Source organism: Schistocerca americana, chromosome 8 (genome assembly GCF_021461395.2).
Source record: "Schistocerca americana isolate TAMUIC-IGC-003095 chromosome 8, iqSchAmer2.1, whole genome shotgun sequence".
Lineage (NCBI taxonomy): Eukaryota > Metazoa > Arthropoda > Insecta > Orthoptera > Acrididae > Schistocerca > Schistocerca americana.
In genome coordinates, this window is record NC_060126.1 from 96,068,176 (window position 1) to 96,084,336 (window position 16,161).

The following is a 16,161-nucleotide window of genomic DNA, read 5'->3' on the forward strand; positions in this document are numbered from 1 at the left end:
TTACTTGGTCACAATGAAATTTTTCAAAGAAAATGAGCTTTATTTATAGTACATCACTACTTGCCACACAGCTGAACAATGAACAATTCTGCTGGCCATGTAGCTGACAAAACTTTTCAGTTCCTAAATGTAGATATTCAGATAATTTCTAAGAGCAGCTAATGAGGTATGGTTGTAATTTTCTTTTGGTTGTGTAGGGGTTCCATATTTCTTGTTTTATGTTAGAAGAGAGTTTGTTGAATATCTTCACATGTGAGTAATGTGACTGTGTACTCCATGGTTCACCTGAAACTGATTCTCACTATGTGCAAAGAAAGCAGTTAATGAGTAAAAATATTGGGGAGTGGGCATAAGAATTCCAAGATTCTTAAAAAGGCTTCTGTAACATGTACAGTTATCTACTTTATTAATCTACTATCTACACAACATTCTTACTGCAGGTTTCTGCTGAAGAAACACATTATTTACTTTAGGTGCCCTGCCCCAGAACATAATACCATAAAACAAGTGGAAATATACCAAATTAATACAATGACAGATACTTGTAAGAGGGTAACTATCTGTGTGCTCATGCCATTATACAGGTAATTTTGTTTCATTTACTGTATGACCATTACTCTCTAGGCCCTACTTCTGGTACTGATGGGTCATTACTACTTATTTAAAAAGGCATAATATGTGTCTTCATGACAGTTAGCTGTAAACCGCTTATAGGGAGATATTTGCCAATTCATTTTTGCATTGTGTGGAGTAAGCTCATATGAACATTGCTCATCACTTTCTGATTTTTCATTTCACTTTTGGCTAAAAAACAAACAAGTTGATATCCTAAGGTTTGCAAAATACATTAATTAAAGTCACCACATCTCACCTACCTCTCCCTCTATACCATTACCTTCAAAGTAGTGCCTTAGCCCCATACTCTTTGACAAATTTTTTATGAAAGGTATGACCATGGTCAGACTTTTATAAAAGATATGATAAAAGTATCCCAGTACTCTGTCAATAATATTATAAAATGTCCTTTATAAAAGATATTTCACAAAATTATGTATAGTACAATACAGACCTTAGAAATGAATACATCGATCCCAAAATTTCTGCCACTTTTAAAATGCATCGTGGATGTTTTTCTGCATCGCCTTTGTGAAGTAGTGAGATGCAAATTTGTGGACAGTGGCCTGTTGGTACCTTCACCACAACAACACACTCACTCATTGTTCTCAATTAATTTAGAGTGTTTTGGCCAAATACAACACAGCTGTGGTTTGTCAACTGCCCAATTCCCCTGACCTAACACCGCGTGACTTCTGGCTTTTCCCTAAACTGAGAAAGATTCTGAAGGGAACCAGATGTCAGAAAATGAAGATATTATACAGAATTCAGTGGAGCAGCTGTGCACCTTACCAAAAGAAGCTTTTGAGTGAGGCTTACAACAGTGACAGCAGTGTTGGGAGAGATTTGTAGAAGGTAAAGGGGACTGCTTTGTAGGTGACTAGTGTCAAACAATTGTATCTCAGTAAAGATTGATTTTATAAATAAAAGTAAGATACTTTTTGAACAGCCCTCATACATAAAAAGAACAAAAGTGGACTTAGTATTGATCCACATGATACATTTTTAATGATTATTCATGTTCATTCTTCAGCACCCACTGTGTAAAATGAAACACTACTACCTTTATAGAATGTATTATTTCACAACAGGAAACCAGAGGTTAGAAAATACCTCTACTCTCTGGAGAAGACTCATTAGTATAAGATAATACAATTACCTGTGAGTTGTACAAAATTATAAAATATTTGGAAGATAAGTAACACCTAATCACAATATGCTTGGAGGAGTATGGCCCTCTTAAGCTGCCTACTAACAGAGACAAGGTTTTCATTTTTCAGTCTTGTACATTACTGATACTCTGAGGAGTATTCCCTTTCTTTGTTTGTTTTTTTAAATAGGAAGAACTACACGACCTGCAGTTGCAACTGCAAGAAGTCCGCCAGTACCAGTCAGATCGGCTTGGTGTGTTACGAAAGGAAAGGGACAACTATGGAACATTGTACACAACCCTTATGAATGACAAGGAGGCGGGCACCCTAACTGACAAAAAGCAAGCTATGCACCTCGCTGTATGTTGTGCAGCCACCACCAAGGTATGCAATGTTATCGTCCATTGTCACAGTGACCTAAATTTGACAAAAAGATTAGGATACTTGCACAATGTAAATAACATCAACAGAAAGAAAGGACGTAGCAGCCCAGATTCTAAATAACTACCTACCTCAGTGTCAGTAGTAATTTTTTAAGAGATGTGTGTTTAATTGAATGCTATACATCCATCAAACATAATAGTTCTGCTAGGATCATTGCAGTACAGATTGCTGTAGTTGCAATGAACATGTTCTTGTAAAAGAACAACATCTCAACTATGGGTAGTATATTTAGTATAAAATGTGGAAACAATAAGTTATGTCCATTAATAGAGCCCATTTCACGGTGTCATAGACATCTCATTAACGTGTAAAATAAATGAATCCTTTTCAGCTGTTTAATGTACCTTTAATATTTTGACAAGTGCAATTGATGGAATTTGAAAGGAGCACTAAACAGCTAAGATGGAGTCATTGTTACTTGGGGGACAAATGCTTGTCGGATATGTGACATTCAATGAGCCACACATGCTTCCAGGAACAAACCGAATTATGGGCACCATTGGAGAATCTTTCTTTGCTACCTGAGAACAGGTCTGACTAACTAGTGTTGCCAATCTGTGAGAGCCAGTAAGCTGCTCAGTAGGCACAAGCTATGTGTGTGCTTCGGCAACTATTGTGCAATGTGATGTTACAACACCATGTGTTGCAGGGAGTGGGGAACTTGGTTTGACTGCCTGGAGCATGAAGATGGTACAAATGTCTATAAAAAATATCAACATCAAAATGTGCTACATGCTGGAGCAATTTATGGCTGTTGGTGCTAAACAACTGTTAGCAAGCGGCCACTGGGGAACCTACCGCACTTCAGCTGCATAGGGCTTACCCAGCCATGTGAACTCTCTTTGTGTGGGTCACTACTTCCCTACCACCTAGCGAGACCAAAATGGTTCACGACTAAGATAATCACAAATCCTCCATGGTTTGGATGGAATACTAGTTGCATCTACCACCTATCCACTGAGAGGAGCTCAACAAGTGACAGGGAAAAAGGGACATTTGGCAAAATGTCTTCTTTTTATGTTCAGAAATCGCTGAAGTGTGTAGGTGCATCACTAAAAACCATAAAACATGTTAGAAGTGGGGCATTATTAATAGAAACAACCACAGCTACACAAGTCAGCCATCTGATTAACTGTAAGAAGCTAGGAGAATTCTCTGTCGCAGTGCTAAATCATAATTCCCCTAACTCAAGCCTTTGTTCTCCTCCCATGCTACTATGAGTTCTGATGCAAAGAAGTTGCTGAAGAAATGATCTGATGATAAAGTAACAGAGGTCTTGAACATTATGAAGCAAATCAATCTACATCACAACCTACATACATACTCCACAAGCCATAATACAGTGCATGGCAGAGGGTACCTTGACTGCAACGAGTGATTACCTTTCCTGTTCCACTCACAGATGGAGCAAGGGAAAAATGACTATCTATAGGCCTCCATATAAGCCTTACCTTCTCTTATCTTTAATTTGTGGTCCCAATGGAAATGTACATTGATGGCAGTAGAATTGTTCTGTAATCAGCCTCAAATTCCAGTTCTCTACATTTTCTCACTAGTTTCTCAGGAAAACAGCATTGTCTTCTCTTCAGGGATGGCCACATGAGAGCACAAAACATCTCAGTTACATTCACATGCTGATCAAACCTGCTGGTAACAAATGCAGCACCACACCTTTGAATTGCTTCAGTCTCTTCCTACAATCCAACCTTGTGGAGGATCCCTCGTACTTGAGTAGTATCCAAGACAGTCTCCTTTATTGATACACTACACTTTCCTAAAATTCTCCTGATAAACCAAAATCGACCATACAGCTTCCCTTCTCCTGTCCTTATGTACCTGTCCCATTTCATATCACTTTGCAACATGACATTAATCGGTGTGACTGCGCCAATCAGCACACTACTAATGTTGTATTCAAACATTACATAACTTTTGCATTAATTTATTTTTTATTTTTATGTGTATAACAAATAAGAATGGTGTTATCAAACTTTCCTGGATCACTCTGGACAATACCCTTATCTCTGATGAACCTCACTGTCAGGTACTGATATCTATTGCTTAAGAACTCTTTGAGCTACTCACATATCTGGAAACCTAATCTATAGGCTTGGACCTTCATAACACTCTGTAGTTGGGTAGTTGGGCACTGTGTCAAACACTTTTTGGAAATCTAGGAATATGGAATCTACTCATTGCCCTCCACCCATGATTTACAAGATATTATGTGACTGAGGGGCAACCTGAGTTTCAGACGAGAGATGCTTTCTACATCTGTGCTGATTTGTGAACAGAAGTTTTACTGCCTCAATGAAATTTATTTCAGAATATGTTCAAAAATTCTAAGCAAACTGATGTTAAGGATATTGGTCTTTAATTATGGGGGACCATTTTTTAACCCTCTTATACATGGGACTGACCTGCAGTTTTTTTGTCTCTTGAGGGTTTGCAGTGGGAGATTTGTGAAAAATGCAATCTAAGTAAGTAGTCAGTGCCACAGAGTACTCATGGTAAAGTTGAATTGGGGTTCCATATGGACTGGCAACTTATTAGTTTTCAACTCTTTCAGTTGCTTCTCTATGCCAGGGGTGCCCATTACTATATTCTCCATATGAGAGTCTGTGCAGTGGTCAAAAGACAATGTGATCCTCCTGCATGAATGATTTCTTAAACATGTAATTTGACACTTCAGGTTTGCTTTTGCTGTCTTCTATACCCACACCAAAGTGATTGACAGTTGATTGGATAGAAGTCTTTGATCTGCTTAGCCGTTTCACATAGAAACAGAATTTTCTCAGGTTTCGGCAAGACCTTTCACTGAGGTATGATGGTGGAAATTGTTAAATGCTTTGCAACTAAATGATGTCCAGTTATTGTCTAAGTTGGATGGTCATCTACATCTACACTACATATATGTGGTTGTTCTGCTATTCACCATAAAGTGCCTGGCATAGGTTTCACTGAACCACCTTCAAGCTGTCTCTCTACCGCTGCACTCTCGAACAGTGCATGGGAGAAACGAGCACTTAAATTTTTCTGTGCAAACCCCTGATTTCTCTTATTTTATCATGATGATCATTTCTCCCTATGTAGGTGGGTGCCAACAGAATTTTTCTGCAATTGGAGGAGAAAACTGGTGATTGAAATTTCATGAGATGATCCCATCACAACAAAAAATGCCTTTGTTTTAATGATTGCCACTCCAATTCACATATAATGTCTGTGGCACTATCTCCCCTATTTTGTGATAGTTCACAATGAGCCACCTTTCTTTGAACTTTTTTGATGTCATCCTGATGTAGATCCCACACTGCACAGCGGTACTCCGGAATAGGGTGGACAAGCATCGTGTAAGCAGTCTCTTTAGTAGACCTGTTGCTCGTTCTAAGTGTTCTGCCAATGAATCGCAGTCTTTGGTTTGCTCTACCCACAACATTATCTATGTGATCATTGCAGTTTAGGTTATTTGTAATTGTAATCCCTAAGTATTTAGTTGAATTAACAGTCTCAAGATTTGTGTGACTTACCGCATAATCAAAATTTAGTGGATTTATTTTAGTACTCATGTTAATAACTTCACACTTTTCTTTATTCAGGGCCAATGGCCACTTTTTGCACCATACAGATATCTTATCTAAATCATTTTGTGAGTCATTTTGATCATCTGATGACTTTACAAGACAGTAAATGACAGCATCACCTGCAAACAATCTAATAGGGCTACTTAGATTGTCTCCTATGTCATTAATATAGACCAGGAACAATAGAGGGCCTATAACACTTCCTTGGGGAATGCCAGATGTTACTTCTGTTTTACTCAATGACTTTCCATCTATTACTATGAACTGTGACCTTTCTGGCAGGAAATCATGAATCCAGTCACATAAACGCTCTCCAAGCCTTCTTGATGAATTTATTAGTTTTAGTAACCATAATTGCTATGACACCATCGTGGTCACTAGTCCCTGTCTCTATACTGACACTCTCGACAAGATCTTGATAAGGTCTGGCATGTTTGTAGATATAAGGTCTAAAATATTTCCACTGCATGTAGGTTGTCAAACAAGGTGCTCAAGATGGTTTTCGGAAGACATGTTCAAAAGTTCTTCAGAAGACTGTTCTGTCCATACCACCTACACTGAATCAATAGACACCCCCATCTATACTCAACAGGTTGAAGTTATCTACAACCACTATTGCATGACTGGGTCTGCACTACTGAACATAGACTTTCTTTGAATGATTCTACAACTGTTGTGGCACCATCGGGTGGCCACTAAAAACAACCAATAATTTACTTTCACCTAGGCCTGCTACTCATGTCCAGATAATTGGATACAGCTGCCCTCTGTTGAGCATGCTGAAAAGTGAAAGTGGCTTGGGAGCAGAGTGCATGGCAAAACAAGTGACACTTCAGGTCCCTTGCGACAAGCCAGATTCTCTGCTGCTGCTACACTCTCAGGGAGCAGTCTGTGCAGATGGCTGACGATGGCCATAAGCATCTTCAGCTGCTTGCAGACTGTGGCCTGCACACACACACACACACACACACACACACACACACACACACACACACCTGACTATTACTACTGACTACTACAACTACTACTACTAACTTAATAATTTATTATGAAAGCAAACAGGAAAATATGAGGCTTGTTTTTCTGCGAGTGCATCATCAGTGGAGGCTAGTGGCTGACTGCTATGATCAATGGTCACTGGCCTTTTCAAACAAGCAACAACTGCACTACAGTGTGCACAGATACCCTCTATGCAAGCACTGATAAGAGTTAAAAGTGCCAACGTTATAGCCACACAACATTTCCATGCAGCGAGCAGGTAACATGTGGCAAGGCAGCCCATGAAGCAGAAATCATTTGCTTCTTTACAGAATTCTGTGTCAATTGCTCTGCTGACAACACAGCAGAATACTTCAGGAGAAAAAGAAGGTACAAAGGATTTAAAAAAATCAAGCAAGTGTCCTACACTTGTAACGGTCAGTCCCAACTACTCTAATATGGTTAATGTTACTGTTATTCAGTTGATATTCCATCACTAATTCCAATTACAGCCTGCGTAGTTATAGGCCATGTGGAGATCTAAATGGTGAATGGTATGAATACTGTCAATTCTGCAACTGATTTGGATTCAACAGTTTGTTGATATTAGTGTTTATGTATAAGCCCACATGGGATGTCTATAATTGCTATTTTCACTGTTCCAAGGATACAAACATTTTTGCCATTCCTCAACCCATTTCCCAAGGTTTCCTACATCTCAGCTGGCCAGGGCAGAGTTTTATGGTGCCTCCTTTGTCCCCATCCCAGATGGTATGCCATTTTCTATAGAAGGGCGATGGCCTTGCATTCATGACATATATCCTACTTGAACACTCATGAAGTCAGTGGGAACAGATAATAATATAACTGTTTAGTTGTCAAAACTAATTACTGATTATAAATGTGGAAACTAAACTCCAGTCTTTCCACATTCAGTGGATAATTAACAGTGGCAGCAGTAGTAATGCCAAAAGACAATCTCCAGATCTGAAAAAGTCTGGAACCATGAACATAAATACAAACAGATAATAATCTAGTTACTACACTAAAGAAAAAGTAGAAAGTATCCCAGCGGTCAACTTATTTGAAATAGGAGCTGTGAGAGTACTTATTTTAGTTATTGAGTCTTTCAAAACAGTAAAATAAGTTTTATTCAGATGGAAATGTTTTATAGAAACTAGAATTCGAAAGACTTTAAATCAATTACAAAGTATTAACTGAATAATCTGAGTCACTAAGTATCAACTCATGGGCCACTGGTCTGGTTCTTCCCAATCTAATGGATGTTATTACTCAATGATGGCAACAGCAACTACTTCGTATTATAGCCCTACAGACTACTTACCTTTCAATGTCCATTTAATTTGTATACTGGAAAGGTGCTATTCAGGTACCAGGTGGTTGTAATTAAAGGGCAGCTATTCATGGAGGTCCAGTGTGGGCTTTGATTAGCGTATGGCAGCAAAGCTTGGTAGATACGCTGATGCAATAATAGAGAATCAATTACACTGGAAAAAATTAGTTCCAATTTTGGTCATCAAGTGTGAATCTGGCGCTGTTCATCATCTCATCAACCACTCACATTGAGAAAACTGTGTAAGAAATGGTTGATAATAAAATCAACATTATGCATTTGACCTTTTCTGTCCACGTCCCATTCCTAATCCATTACATGTGAAAAAATTTTGTGTGTCTTTCTTGCATTCGCAGTGCCACCAGCTGGTGGCCAAAATTGGAACTATTTTCTTTCCCCCCCAGTGTAAATCAGTTCCACATTAACACATTAGAATATCTACCAAGTTGTGCTGCCATATGATAATTAGAGCCCACACTGGACACATGTGAGTAGCTGCATGTTAATTATAAAACCTGATATATTGATAAATAAATATTAGTACATAATATTCATGGCAATTCCTTGAACTATTGTAACTTTTAAATGCATGTCTAGTTTTTAATCCAAAATAAGTTTGGAGGCAGATAATCAACTGGGATAAACACAGGCAGATCAATAATCATTCAAAAATGCAGTTGATGTCTGGTTGACAACTGTATTAACTTGTTTTGGGCAGTCCGTAGAGGATACATACGTGGTCCAGTCACATTAGAGTGGCACCCTCCCACCCACCCCATGTTCGACATCACTGTGCAGTCACCTCTCATAGATGATGGGTGGCAGCACTAGACGTGGAGGGTATATAAAGTAGTCGTCGTAATCCGGAAATGGATCACTTTATCTGACATCCAAACAGGCATTATCATTTGCTTTTGGGCCAAGGGTGGAAGCTCAAAATGGCTCTGAGCACTATGGGACTTAATATCTGAGGTCATCAGTCCCCTAGAACTTAGAACTACTTAAACCTAAGGACATCACACACATCCATGCCCGGAGCAGCATTCGTACCTGCAACCATAGCGGTCGTGCGGTTCCAGACAGAAGCACCTAGAACAGCTTAGCCACACCCACCAGCCAAGAGTGGAAGCATTTCTGAAATGGTTGAGTTTGTAAACTGTTCACACACCATTGTGGTTAAAGTATACTGTGCATGGCAAATGGCACTATCCAAAACTGGTACTGAGGCAAGTGTTGTGCACCAGAGACTACAGATGACAGGAGTGAACAATGGCTGTGGATATGTGTATGGGCAAATATAATGCAAATGTTGAGTAACTGATTGCCCAGGTGAAGCAAGGGTCTACCAACAGTGTATCTTCAATGACTGTTCAATGAACGTTGCTGGGATGGGCCTCCGCAGCACATACCTGGTTTATGCAGCCATGCTGACTGCTGTTCATCAGTGACAAAGGCTGGAATTTACATACCAGTGCCACAACTGGACATCCACTGACTGGCAACAGATGGCCTATCCAGATGAATCACATTTTATGATTCATTGGACAGATGGCTGTTGGCATGTATGGCACGAAATGTGTGAAAGCAAACATCCTCCAACAATCATCAAAAGAGGCCATGGCAGCATTAGGGTCCTGGGAACATTTTTTTATTTATTTTTTTTTAAGTCCCAGAGAGATCTTATCATTCTGGAAGACATAATAGATCAACACAAGTATGGTATGCATCTATTCTTGGCAGCTTGTTTTTCTTTGGCATGATGGCATCTAACAGTAGGACAATGCAACATGTCACACAGCTCACAGTGTTCTTGCATGGTTTAAAGAGCACCAGTTTGAGTTTACTGTACTAGCCTGACCAGAAAACTCCCCAGACTTAAACCCAATCAAGAAACTGTGGAACTATCTTGATCAGGCTGTTCGCACCATGGATTCTCAACTGAGAAACAGCACAACTGGCCACAGTACTGGAGTCTAATTGGTAGTGACCAGAATGTCTTTGACTCTCTTCCTTCATATCCTGCAGTGCCTGCACTGTAAAAATGGTTATTCAGGCTTTTCACAGATGGTCACACTAATGTCACTGGACAGAGTAAAATAATACCTACTGAATGAGGTGTTGAAGCCAGCCATGCATAGTTCTTACCAAGTTATTTATAGTATTACAGACTTCTTACTGTTGGCCATGAGTTAGTTCACAGTTTTATGTGGCACATGCACACATATAAACTCAGAATCTGTTTCTGACAGTGCAATTGTAGGTCTACACACACCCTGGAATAATGACATGTACATCATCTGTAATTGCTGAAATCATCTGCATTACAGCACAAACACCCTCATGCTCTTGAACCAATGCATCCACAATCCACCTCAGCGACCTCACATCCAGTTTTCCATTGTGAATCATTCTGCCTGCCTCCCCATGATAAAAATCAACTGTGATTTGTTCCATTTATCTTCCTGGACTCTCTTCCACACATCTTCTTTTAGTGGGTATTGTTCTAGTGAATTGTATGATTTCTTACACATAGATGATTTATGTATCTTTACTGTAACTATCTAAATTACTTTTTAGCTTCCTTATTTCTGTTCCATTTTAATATCTAAGACTCTGAACACTCGAATCTGCTTTCTCACTGTCTTAACCAATCAGAGGGCTCCCTGAAACATTTGCTTCTTTGGTCATCCTACAGATGAAAAAAAAAAACTGCTTCACTTATGTGCCACGACATCTCATCAGTGAAAACAACTCAGAATTTTTTTAATGAATCATTCATAATCATTACATGCTGAGTCAAAAATATTATACAAGTTGACGCAGCTACCAACACTCATACCCTTTGCCTCAGTAAGCAGAAATATATGCTCCTGCATGTATCATTGAAAAATAGCAACTTTCTCCACTTCAGCAACAAATATGTCATGCAAAAAGTCAAAGGCACAAGAGCACACAACATATCACAAAAAAGGGATCACAAAGTACAAAAATCAGCATACCAAAATGGCTATTGTTACTACATAGCCATTAAAAAACACACATCAAATAAACAAAAATAGAAATAAGAAATTTAAAAGACATCAGACAAACCCACACTCATGTTGACTGATGGGTCCAAAGAAGACTCATACATAGAAATCCATTGCCCAAACAGTGGTTCCCATGCCATTATTGAACCTGAATGGATTCATGATTCATATGAAGAAAGTGAGACACTTGACGCAGGGCATATCCTTGTATATGCCTGGAACCTGAACAGTTATCTTCCAAATAATTAGCTGGATAGAATTTAATTTCTGCAATCCAGTAGATTTACTTCTTTGGCTAAACATTCAATTAAATTGTAAGGCTGTGTCCTCTTTCTAGATTTCTTATTTAAATCAAACTATGGCTTTAGGTTCTTGCAATACACACAGTATTTCCTCTTATAAAGCAATGTTGTCAACAGTGTTTAGTTATGTATATCATTTGTGAGTCAGTTAGATTTTTTAGGATATTGTTAATTATCTTCGAAAAGTAATCATTTGGTGAATCTTCAATTATTTTCATCATATTAGTGTTTAAATCTCATTACCATTCCCATGACCTTAAAATTAATATGCAACACAGTTTGTATTCAGTTACACATATCAAATAATTTGACTTTGGTAGCAATGGAAATCGGAATAATGTAGCTCAACTGCTTTTAACACTTTACACTTTGACAAATCTTATGCTTATTACTATTTTAGTTAGCAAAGCTGCAATCAAAACAGTCCAAGTGCTGTAAACTGGTGAGATTGATCTATGTCATATCTTTAACTTCTTTTTTAAATTTTTAAGCCATTTGACTCAATAACAACAACAACAACAACAACACAACAACACTGATGTTTCAACCAAATTATAATATTTGCTCAGTTCAATGTCTTATGTTGTACAAACTGTTTACAATCATTCTAAGATATAATGAAATAATCTTGCGTATTCAGCGGAGAAACAGCACAATCTTGTAGCAATGTTTTGAGATGTTTACTCCTAAAGATGATGAGTAGAAAACTTATTGAACCACTGCTTTAAGATAACAGTGTTTGTCAGATGACAGACTGAGAAGATATTTCCAGTGAATCTCATCAAGGAAGTCTGTGTTCTCACATCTTAAGATATATGTTCTACCTTAATTTTTGATAACATGTAATTTCACATTTCAGTTACAGCTCAGTGAAGCTCTTCTCATTATGGATCTAAAGTAATTGCACATTTTTAACAACTGAAAAGACTAGGGCTTTCATGAGAAAATGTTGTGTATTTTGTGGCAATTCCATCACCTATAATTCAATAAATCTTAATGAGCATTGCATTTAAAAGCTCCAACATTTCTAATTTTTCATGAAATTGCATTGAATATTCTGTCGCAATATTTATTTCTCAATTACCTGCTTAGATGGAAGAGAGAAAGGACCTGCATGAAGTTAGCTTTGTTTTCCTGAGGCACAGTATAACCAACAGTTGTAATCATAAAAGCACAAAACCAACAATAAGCATAACTTGTTTCCACAGCACAATTTATCAAGCTATGCAGTTAATAAAGTATGCAGATACCTGAGATCTCAAACATATTCTGGAGATAAATAAATCATATTCACAATGAAATATCTATATCCAGACATGGCAAATCACAAAAAATTATTCAAACTGTCACATATTCTCTCTCAACTACACTGAAGTGCCAACTGAACATGCATATTCAAATACAGAGATATGCAAACAGGCAAAATACAACACTGTGGTCAGCAACGCATATGTAAGACAACAAGTGTCTGGCGCAGTTGCTAGATCAGTTTCTGCTGCTACAATTGCAGGTAAAGAGAGGTTACCAGAGAAAAATAAACTGCAGATGGAAACCTATGTCCAAAACTGCCATCAGTGAGCAAGATGGTAGCATTGGGTGTGCAAATGAATAGCATTCCTGTGAAAAATGAAAAAAAAAAAAATGATGGTAAAAGTAAAGTGTGTATGATCAAAATTGTGAAGTGAGCCATTAGGCAAACAAAGGTACACTCTTTTCTGCTTAAAAATTCAAACAAGTGGACTAAAATATCATATAAAAACTGAGCACATAAAATTTCCATAAAGGGAAAACATCAAACAACTCGTGCTTAAAAACAAATTTCAAGCTCTTTCCATGAATGAAGGGTTTGAACCAAAACCAGTAAGTGTAAGTGAACATTCAAAACCACCATGTTGCGGCACCACCATTTAGGACGAGGCCAGTGATGCAGACCAAGGTGAACGGAGCATTGTATCTGGTTCCTCCTGACAGGCACCCACCCACTACAACTATGTCAACAGAATGATGAAACATCATCTAAATTTATTATTAGGAAAAACACTGGCAGTGAGAAGCTGTGCATACCATTAATTGCACATAATAAGAAATGAATGTGAAGGACACTGTTAACAAACATGTACATCACGTAAATCATGCCTATACCCATGTACCAAAGAAAAATAGCAAAATACATTTTCTTGCAGACAGTAAAGGAATTGACAAAATTTTTTTACATAACGATCACCAAAGATTGATGCAACTGGCACTGTCAAACCATGAGTGCCTTTATCTGAAATTCTAAAAAACTGTAAAAGCACCTTATAGTCTGGAAGCAAGTGTATTTTGATAGGAGGCACAAATGACATCTACTGTAATGAAAGTAGGTAGGCAATAAAGGTTTTGAAATTACCTTTTCTGTTGTTGCTATTCCATGGAGGCATGATTTAATAGGAAAATTGTGTGTTGATATTGAAATCATGAACACTAATAGAAAACTATGAAAAATTTGTAAATCATTTCCCACTACAACTTTCATACCAGTTAACAGCTCTAGCACTTAACAAAATGTGGTCTGCACCAAAATAGCAGGGGTGAAGATGCCATGTGTGCCGAAATAACGAAAGCTGCTCTATTAACAAGTAAAATAAACAGTATCCCAAGCCCCCTGCCAGCAGTGACAAGTGTTGGAGATCCAACCATACCTATGCAAGCAACAGATTACTCAACAGGAACACTCCCACAAACTTCAAGTGAGGCAACAGTGGAATCTCAAAATGTCATCATCAATCCTGCAACTGCTGTCCCCCTGCATTCACCAATGGCAGTGGTAGAAATATCATCTACTGGTGACCTTCCATCAGTGGCTCAAGACGCTTACATCAGTCCTAGTCCCTCCACAATCTACAGCAGTGTGAGACTCTGCTGCATATCATGTGTCTCCATCATCATCAGCAGTAACAGAGGCAAGTGGAAGAAGCACAAGAACCAGGAAATGCACAATTCTACAGGATTTTTGGTATCCAGCCTCATTTCCAAGACTAACTTCACTCCAAAATTTGCAGATACACTGCCTATAATCTCTAATTTCAATTGACATTGTGACATCAGAACAAAGAGTTTAGGAAATGACAAACTGTATTTTTCATCAGAATACAATGGGCCTAAGAAACAAACTGGACTAATTGTCTGTTTGCATTAATGACAATGATGCAATAAACAATGAGCATAAATGATGTTTTACTGAACATCATTTGATGGAAAGGATTGAAATGGTGTAACTATATTGTCACGTAGAAGAAGGTGTAAGCAGATGAATGATGAACACTGACTTCACTTAACAAAGTTTTATTCAGCACTTGCACAGACAAGAGTGCAGAGCAAACTGCCTCCAGCCAGAACACATACCGTATGTACAGGGCTATTACAAATGATTGAAGCGATTTCATAAATTCACTGTAGCTCCATTCATTGACATATGGTCATGACACACTACAGATATGTAGAAAAACTCATAAAGTTTTGTTTGGCTGAAGCCGCACTTCAGGTTTCTGCCACCAGAGCGCTCGAGAGCGCAGTGAGACAAAATGGCGACAGGAGCCGAGAAAGCGTATGTCGTGCTTGAAATGCACTCACATCAGTCAGTCGTAACAGTGCAACGACACTTCAGGACGAAGTTCAACAAAGATCGACCAACTGCTAACTCCATTCGGCGATGTTATGTGCAGTTTAAAGCTTCTGGATGCCTCTGTAAGGGGAAATGAACGGGTCGGCCTGCAGTGAGCAAAGAAATGGTTGAACGCGTGCAGGCAAGTTTCACGCGTAGCCCGCGGAAGTCGACGAATAAAGCAAGCAGGGAGCTAAACGTACCACAGCCGACGGTTTGGAAAATCTTACGGAAAAGGCTAAAGCAGAAACCTTACCATTTACAATTGCTACAAGCCCTGACACCCGATGACAAAGTCAAACGCTTTGAATTTTCGGCGCGGTTGCAACAGCTCGTGGAAGAGGATGCGTTCAGTGCGAAACTTGTTTTCAGTGATGAAGCAACATTTTTTCTTAATGGTGAAGTGAACAGACACAATGTGCGAATCTGGGCAGTAGAGAATCCTCACGCATTCGTGCAGCAAATTCGCAATTCACCAAAAGTTAACATGTTTTGTGCAATCTCACGGTTTAAAGTTTACGGCCCCTTTTTCTTCTGCGAAAAAAACATTACAGGACACGTGTATCTGGACATGCTGGAAAATTGGCTCATGCCACAACTGGAGACCGACAGCGCCGACTTCATCTTTCAACAGGATGGTGCTCCACCGCACTTCCATCATGATGTTCGGCACTTCTTAAACAGGAGATTGGAAAACCGATGGATCGGTCGTGGTGGAGATCATGATCACCAATTCATGTCATGGCCTCCATGCTCTCCCAACTTAACCCCATGCGATTTCTTTCTGTGGGGTTATGTGAAAGATTCAGTGTTTAAACCTCCTCTACCAAGAAACGTGCCAGAACTGCGAGCTCGCATCAACGATGCTTTCGAGCTCATTGATGGGGAAATGCTGCGCCGAGTGTGGGAGGAACTTGATTATCGGCTTGATGTCTGCCGGATCACTAAAGGGGCACATATCGAACATTTGTGAATGCCTAAAAAAACTTTTTGAGTTTTTGTATGTGTGTGCAAAGCATTGTGAAAATATCACAAATAATAAAGTTATTGTAGAGCTGTGAAAT

At 38.8% G+C, this 16,161-nt stretch overlaps 1 protein-coding gene across 1 annotated transcript in view; it reads left to right on the forward strand.

Moving 5' to 3' along the window:
* LOC124545590 (dynein regulatory complex subunit 2-like) overlaps positions 1–16,161 on the forward strand; it is a 123,188-nt gene that overhangs the window by 48,723 nt on the left and 58,304 nt on the right. Inside the window, exon 6 of the mRNA XM_047124537.1 lies at positions 1,956–2,150. Within this exon, the coding sequence (XP_046980493.1) occupies positions 1,956–2,150 (195 nt within the window). The remainder of the gene's footprint in view (positions 1–1,955; positions 2,151–16,161) is intronic.